The sequence below is a fragment of the Varroa destructor genome, unplaced genomic scaffold, assembly GCF_002443255.2.
Source record: "Varroa destructor unplaced genomic scaffold, Vdes_3.0 BEIS01000001.1, whole genome shotgun sequence".
NCBI classification, from domain to species: domain Eukaryota; kingdom Metazoa; phylum Arthropoda; class Arachnida; order Mesostigmata; family Varroidae; genus Varroa; species Varroa destructor.
The window spans coordinates 42,029,054-42,035,997 of NW_019211454.1; the positions used below are offsets into that span (position 1 = coordinate 42,029,054).

General features: G+C 38.6%; 1 protein-coding gene across 1 annotated transcript; it reads right to left on the reverse strand.

The window, feature by feature from the left end:
* Positions 1-1,045: 1,045 nt before the first annotated feature.
* Positions 1,046-6,672, reverse strand: Josd (Josephin domain containing). The gene is made up of 5 exons (XM_022817383.2): positions 6,454-6,672; positions 5,253-5,414; positions 4,688-4,813; positions 4,056-4,290; positions 1,046-2,949 (listed from the first exon to the last, which is right to left on the reverse strand). Exons 1-5 carry the CDS (start codon positions 6,537-6,539, stop codon positions 2,818-2,820), a joined length of 741 nt encoding a protein of 246 aa, XP_022673118.1. The 5' UTR covers positions 6,540-6,672; the 3' UTR covers positions 1,046-2,817.
* Positions 6,673-6,944: the final 272 nt, after the last annotated feature.

The window sequence follows — 6,944 nt, forward strand, 5'->3', positions numbered from 1 at the left end:
ATACATTTTGTCAATTTCGTGTTCTCTTGACAGGCAATCTAGGAATAGTCGAAACATTGATACCTGCTTAGCGCGCCCGGCTGACGACTTATATTATTATTTGGCAGTGAGACACGATAATAATACAATAAGAGTGCCTTACACCATACACGCTTATAGGCAAGCCCTCTCCAAATAAATATTAAGCTATCTTATATTTGATATTCACGAGAATAGCGATTAAGAATTAAACGTACTAGGCAAAACACAGCAGGACGTCAGAGAGGATACTTTGATTATATAATTCTTGATATTTCAAAAAAAAGGACAAATGCTATCTATGTTCTGTGATTTGTTTGTTTTTTTCTGATCAACAAGCTTTCTTTATAAATAAATAATCGTACAATTATAATCACCCCATTTACAATAGTTTTTGGTGACGACCGAAATGTAGTTCTCTGTGGATGGCCACGCACCACACATTTAGACCTCTAGATATTTCTCTACTAATGAACTGTATTTCACGGTGCTGAACGATGATAGTGTGAAAAGGCGGTAAAACCCATAGTAAGAAGAGCGGCTGTGCTTTCAAACCAAGCGTCACTTAACCCATAAGTATTATCATATGCACGTGTAACCGCACAGAGTTTCTCATTTGGATTTCTACGAATGTACTACTCCAGTCCACACCACAGACTCTACCATAACTTCCATTTAAGACCGCATATCTGCAGATATACACGTACGCACATACACGTATACTTGGGCGTCATAAAACTATTCGGTAACTCGAAAATACTTAAATACAGATGTCGTTGCGTCGTAATGCATTTAGACTGACGATTCGTGTCAGACCAAGACATGAAGGAATGAGCAAGAAGTTTTTCTTAGAGTTGTTTTAATAGTTTATTTTCCTAAAATGCTACCACTGATACCTTCATTTTGTCCGTTTCGCCGACGAGTGAGACCTGGCCGTGCGCAAGCTGAATGTCTAGATTAGCTTTTAGTACTAGAAAAAGACGAACAATTGTCAATTTATTATGAACATGAAGAAGAAGACCTGTACTAGAAAAGCAATCCATCTGCATCAGGATTTCGTTGCTTCAGTTTATTGTGTATACTATACAAAAACTCTTAGCTTTCAGCCAAACGAAGTCGTACTTAAACCAGTAGTTTATACATGAACCATAATCAGTTGGATAATAATGATCAAAATACAAAGTAATTAATATAACCAAAATACGTACATTCTCGATATTTCCTGCATTCATCTTTTAATCTCGTTCCCTTTCTCGTCATATTTTATCAAGCGCTTCTCCTAACTAATCGTATGATACAGCCTTCATGTACACACCTCAGTCATACAAGCATAAACATTCTCAATTTCAAACAGAACAAGGAGCCTGTACCAAAGTTGTACTTGATTTTAAACTCTCCTTGATTGCTTCACACAATTAGATACCTATACAGTTATACATCACCCTAATTATATTGAGAGACATTCTTTTAAACCCTTACTTCCTCCAACATTGCCTAGCGTTTTTTTCACTGGTTATTATTGTATAACATCTATCCACCACTAGAACATGTGTGGATGACTTTACCAGTAGGCCTCTTGGCCTGTAACAACAATACGAGGCTTTTTAAATAACACGTTTTTCCCACTCATTAAATAATAATTATATTTTGTAGATACTCACCAACAAAACAGGCCTTGCCCACAGAACGCATATAAACTGCTGCGCCGGTGCGTGATGTGTTACGTAACCGGATAGAGTTTAACTTCTGAATTCGCTATATATATGGAGCCGCTATAAAATTGACAGATTGAAGACCCGAATGCGCAGTGCGGTGTTTGAAAAATATATGTTGCACTACACAAACTATGCGCTCACCCGCTTTTAATTCAGACGAGTTATCCCTGGACGAAATTCTGGCGGGTCTATGAGAAGAACAGCACTCTCCAAGAGCTTACTTAGCAGTAGCGTTACATTGTTCTAGGTTTTTTTACTATTTGTGAACCATTTATACAAACAATTCATTCATTATATATATATATATATATATATATATATATATACACGGCGATTTTTGTGACTGCCGTACATTGGTTAGACAAGACGTTTACATTTTTCCTTCGAATATCGCCACTGCACGGTTCCGCGAGCCATACCTGCATATAACAAGCATTAAATTCTCGACTTGGGATCAGTCTAAGCGATAAAAGCCCGCGTTCAGAAAAAGTCAAGAGAAAAGCGTTTATGATTATCACGCACAGCGTTCGAGCTGACTGATAATTTGAGACAATCGATTCTCAGCAGTTCTGCTCTTATTGCGTCACGCAGATATATTCATGGCAACTTATATGAAGTTAGTTTCTGAACCTTCTATATTGTCACCAATGAACGATCACGGATGATGATGATGAACGCATTACACATTTAAGGTATGCTAGTTTTCCATTCTTTGCGATGACCTCTGCATTCCATTCTTCTACCTGTACTATGTCAATAAAATTCTCAACTACTAGAAATAACGAACAGCGATAAGCAGAGCAAATTAGTGGTGTCATATGGACTTGTTTTTTCCATCTATTCTACTCCACACATTTCCACCTTTCATTCCTGAAGCTTCGAAAACCTGAACCAAACCCAAATCTGAGCCCGGTCAACTCTTATTCAAAGCCTCGTGTGCTGTTATTTGGTTTCATTCACACCTTTTAGCGTTCGTTCATTTTCTGTCAGTTAGCTGTTTCAGTCCTCAACAACACTTTGCAGCACACGGCTTTCTCGACTGTTGGCTGACGGATTTAATCTACACTTGAAATTATATACCGGCTTATTTCAATACTAACATCACTGCATACATAGCGTGTTTCGGCCATTCCTCTCTTACTTTGCTTCTTTTCTTCGATAAAGGCGGAGGATCATCGTGAGAAGGGCTAGACATTTCAACAGGCCACTGAAATAACTAGAAAGACAGACGATAAAATTTGTTGATAGGTACTGATTTGACCTTTGCTGCCGCAGTTATCGTTTATGTTATTCGCTGTCGCAATTAGTGCTATTAGATCACCCGCTATTAGACATGCCATTAGAGCTCTACTTCATTTAAAAAAATTAGTTTGCATGATGCCATTAGTGCTTACAGTTTAGGCCATCTTTATAGGCGCCGTCAACAGCGCAGCAGTGAATATTTCAGTATTCATATTATCAACAAGAGTACTAGGACGCCATAAAATTTTACTTTCGTTCTGTAATAGAGTGGAAGGCCAATCAAATAAAATCACCCAGTACATTACGGCACTCCGCTTAGTAGTACGTTACATTTGAAATCAATGTAGCCAGTGTCGTCGTACTTCCAAGTGTACTTTGAAGGTGTAAAGATCCAGTTGAATTACAAACTATTCGAAATCCTCTTTGCCGCTTTGGCAGTAAGAACAGCAAAAATTGACCATAGCATACTCGCGATGGGATTTTATCTTCTACTACGAAGACACTTTTTTCGGTAGACGGGTCGCAAGTGGAATGTGTAATGACGTAAAATTTATAGTTTTGATGCCTTCGTGGTACTTGACTACAGGTGCCTCCATGGGTTACTGTACAACAATGTTTTGTTTACGAAATAAAAGGAGGGTAGACGAGTCTTGTATGATTCTAACAGGTGGTGACATACGATTTCAAAAAGGTCTGATATAACCCCACAAAGAGAATAGTGTCAAAAATGAACTGTTCTAATCGATTGGGCATCCACTGAACATGATTAACATATGCAATACGCTGGCAGCATTGCTTGTGATAATTATGCTAACAACATCAATAACCTAATAATAGAAATAATCGTAGATACTGTCGTTGTTGTTACGTCGTCAATTTGCGCGAATTACAGCAGACAGTTGCTGTTCACGTGCTTTTAACCTATTCTGAGCCGCACGCGTTATTTAACAACTATCTTAGCTGAGGCTTGTAACACTCCTTGCCGATGTCTTGTCGGACTACAATGAAAATTTCACGTTCTTTTGATTTTGCCTGGTCTCTTAAAAATTTGATAACATCTTCTTCGCCACCAATGCATACCGGCACATCGAGCTTTGAGTCGAGGTTGAAAAATAGCCCTGCTGGTTCGCCGCGTGGCCTCGACCCGGGGTAGAATTCACAAACGGGGTATGGCTCGGTGACAAGTTGACGTATTTCTCGTACCGCTACCCAATGCTTCCTGGATAGAGGGAACTGAAGAAAAGCTAACTTGAGCTCGTTAGGGACGTTAAGGATGAAACCTAGAATCTTTGCCAGGTCAATCATGGATGGATCTCTGTAATGCAGATGTACAAACCCGAGTGGCAAATTAGAAGAGCCAGGTCGAGTATATACACAATTGTGTCAAATGGACGTTTGCATGTAACAAATTCGTCATAGGAATAGCTCATGCTCAGATAGTGTTTTATCGAAGGGTCGATCAACGAGATTGAGTTGGATGTATTATCGTAGTACGAACGACAGCAGCTCTAAATGGTGTTAGGTCATTCTCTTTATTCACATACATTTTGCAGATCGATATAATCAGCTACGACAAATAACGGACCACGCAATCGCTTCTATATTAAATATTTCTTTAAAACAAAGGTTTTTCTTCTGTGTTACAACAATTACTTGTGTAAGACCAAGTTATTTTTCTTTATGTCATACATGCATGAGCGGTGAATACGTACTTCCTCTTATCGAACCAGATGGCTTCGAAACCTTTGCTTTGCAAGGCTGCCATGATAACGTTCACATCGTAATTTCCCAACCCCAGTACACTTTTGTGTGGGTTCACCAGATGATCCGGAGACAAACTGAAATGAACAAAAGTAATTCATTGTTCTGTTTTAGGCTTAATCCCTTACTTTTTTCCAAATTATCTTTAGATGTTTTAGTTATGATTCGTGCAATAGTGTCCTATTCCTAGGAGGCTGTGAGGTGCTACGTATTAACTTAATTACTCAGATTTACATCGCTTTGTATGTGTCTCAAACTTAAAAACACGTGGTTGTCTAAACACGCATTTAGGCGTAAACACACTTCGCTTCGTGCTATCGCCAGATGTCCAAAGCGATGCCTAACGGTTCAAGTGCCGGACGTGAAACGCGCGATTGACAGCGTTGCCATATCCGCCTCGAACCTGACCTATAAAGATATCACACAAATGTCTCTTTGGAATTCCGACGCATTTTACTATAAAGAGCTATATAAAATCTGAGCAACTTAGTATAAATTACGCAGTAGACAGGTTACCTGTGGCATATCTGGTCAAGCATATGCTTGTTGAACGCCTTTCCATCTTGAAATAGGTTATTTAACGCGTGCAAAGCGCACAGTTCTTTCAGTTGTCGCTCGTGGTACACCGGCGCACTCACCGCACCTGGCGTGGTCATCTGCTTCTTTCGTGAAACTAATCTGTAAGAGCCATAACGGTATATATGATATCGTCATCGTCGTTGTAAGTAATTAATAAAAGTCGTTTCATACGTAGCGCTAATCATCGTAGAAAACGTAGTCCGGCAACGAAATGTTTATAGGCTCGATCCGACGCGACTCACGGTTGAAGGTACATATTAGTCCTAGGATACAAAGCACGGCAATATATCATTTGATAACACCTCAAAGTGAAATATAATGTGCACAAGCTTTTTTGCTAGGCAATTGACGTAATCGATAAATACCAGCGGTAAACTATGCAAAATATAATGGTGGCCAGTTTAAAAAACATTGACATAGAAGCTTTGTTATTCTTGCCTGCTCAACTATAAGCCACCGCTACCCACCACCAAAGTAGAAACGGTAACTACAAATGCGAAATTTACGTATAAAAAAGACTGAGAAGGCTTTAGTTTCAAAAAAAGAAGAGAGCAAAAACAGCAATTTGTAACAGATTATTATTTTTCCATACTCGGTGCATATGAAGCAATTATAGGTGGGGTTTTCCCATAAGAAAATGTTCGTAGACTCCAAAATCTAACATAAGATTATTTATTTCCATTATTTATTGCAAATTTCGGATGAAATCCAATATTGTAGATATGCGGGTTTGTCTATAATACGTTAAATTACTTTTAAGCGAGTATCGAAAATAATTCAAGTATTCAAAAATTCAATTCGACAATTCAAAGAATTTTTTCGAGTTCTAAAATGTCTATGCAAAAAGCTTTCGCTTCGATATTGCTCACGACGATCAGCAACGTCTACGTCATCTAAAATTCATCTATAAATTTACTGTTATCTGATCACTTTACGTTCCTATTTACTGGAATATGTAAAGCACTATACTCAATTGAGAATTTCTCGATTAAACTCAGTATATCTGCTAACATCATCCACATCCGCAGTTTTGTCTTCACAAGTTGATCTTCTGCCTCTGTAGTAAATCACAAGCACGAGTTTTGGTTTTAAGATTCTGTTGAATAGATAGCCTCTCATCATGGAAGGAGCTACAGACCTGTCAACAAACTTCATAAGCGCCGATCGGGAATCCGCCCTCTCCAGAGAGGTTCCCCCGGGTATCTCGTTTCGGGTTTCCCTCATTTTTGTTTCAGCCGTCTGGCAGAAGAACGGTGCAGCTAAGCGCCGCTCGTTGAGGCGATTCTGCGACAATGCGCTATATGCGCTCGTTATTTATGAGGTATCGCCTGTGAAATGTTGATGAGACCAGCAAATACAAAAAGGTAAATAAGCATTGAGATTATTCTATCCCGCGATATTAGTTTGATTATCAATCAGTTAAACTTGAACGAAATAGGTTTTGTTCTTTGTCAGATAGCACTGTAACAATATATGGTAAAAGTTTGGCATACTGTTATTACGATATCCCTACACATAAATGTTGTTTATAGGAACGGTAGGGTAAACGATTCAATAAAAAAATCGCAGAATTAGATTCTTATTAATTGACATGCGCGTGGTAAAATGGCATTAAAACACAAGTTTTAT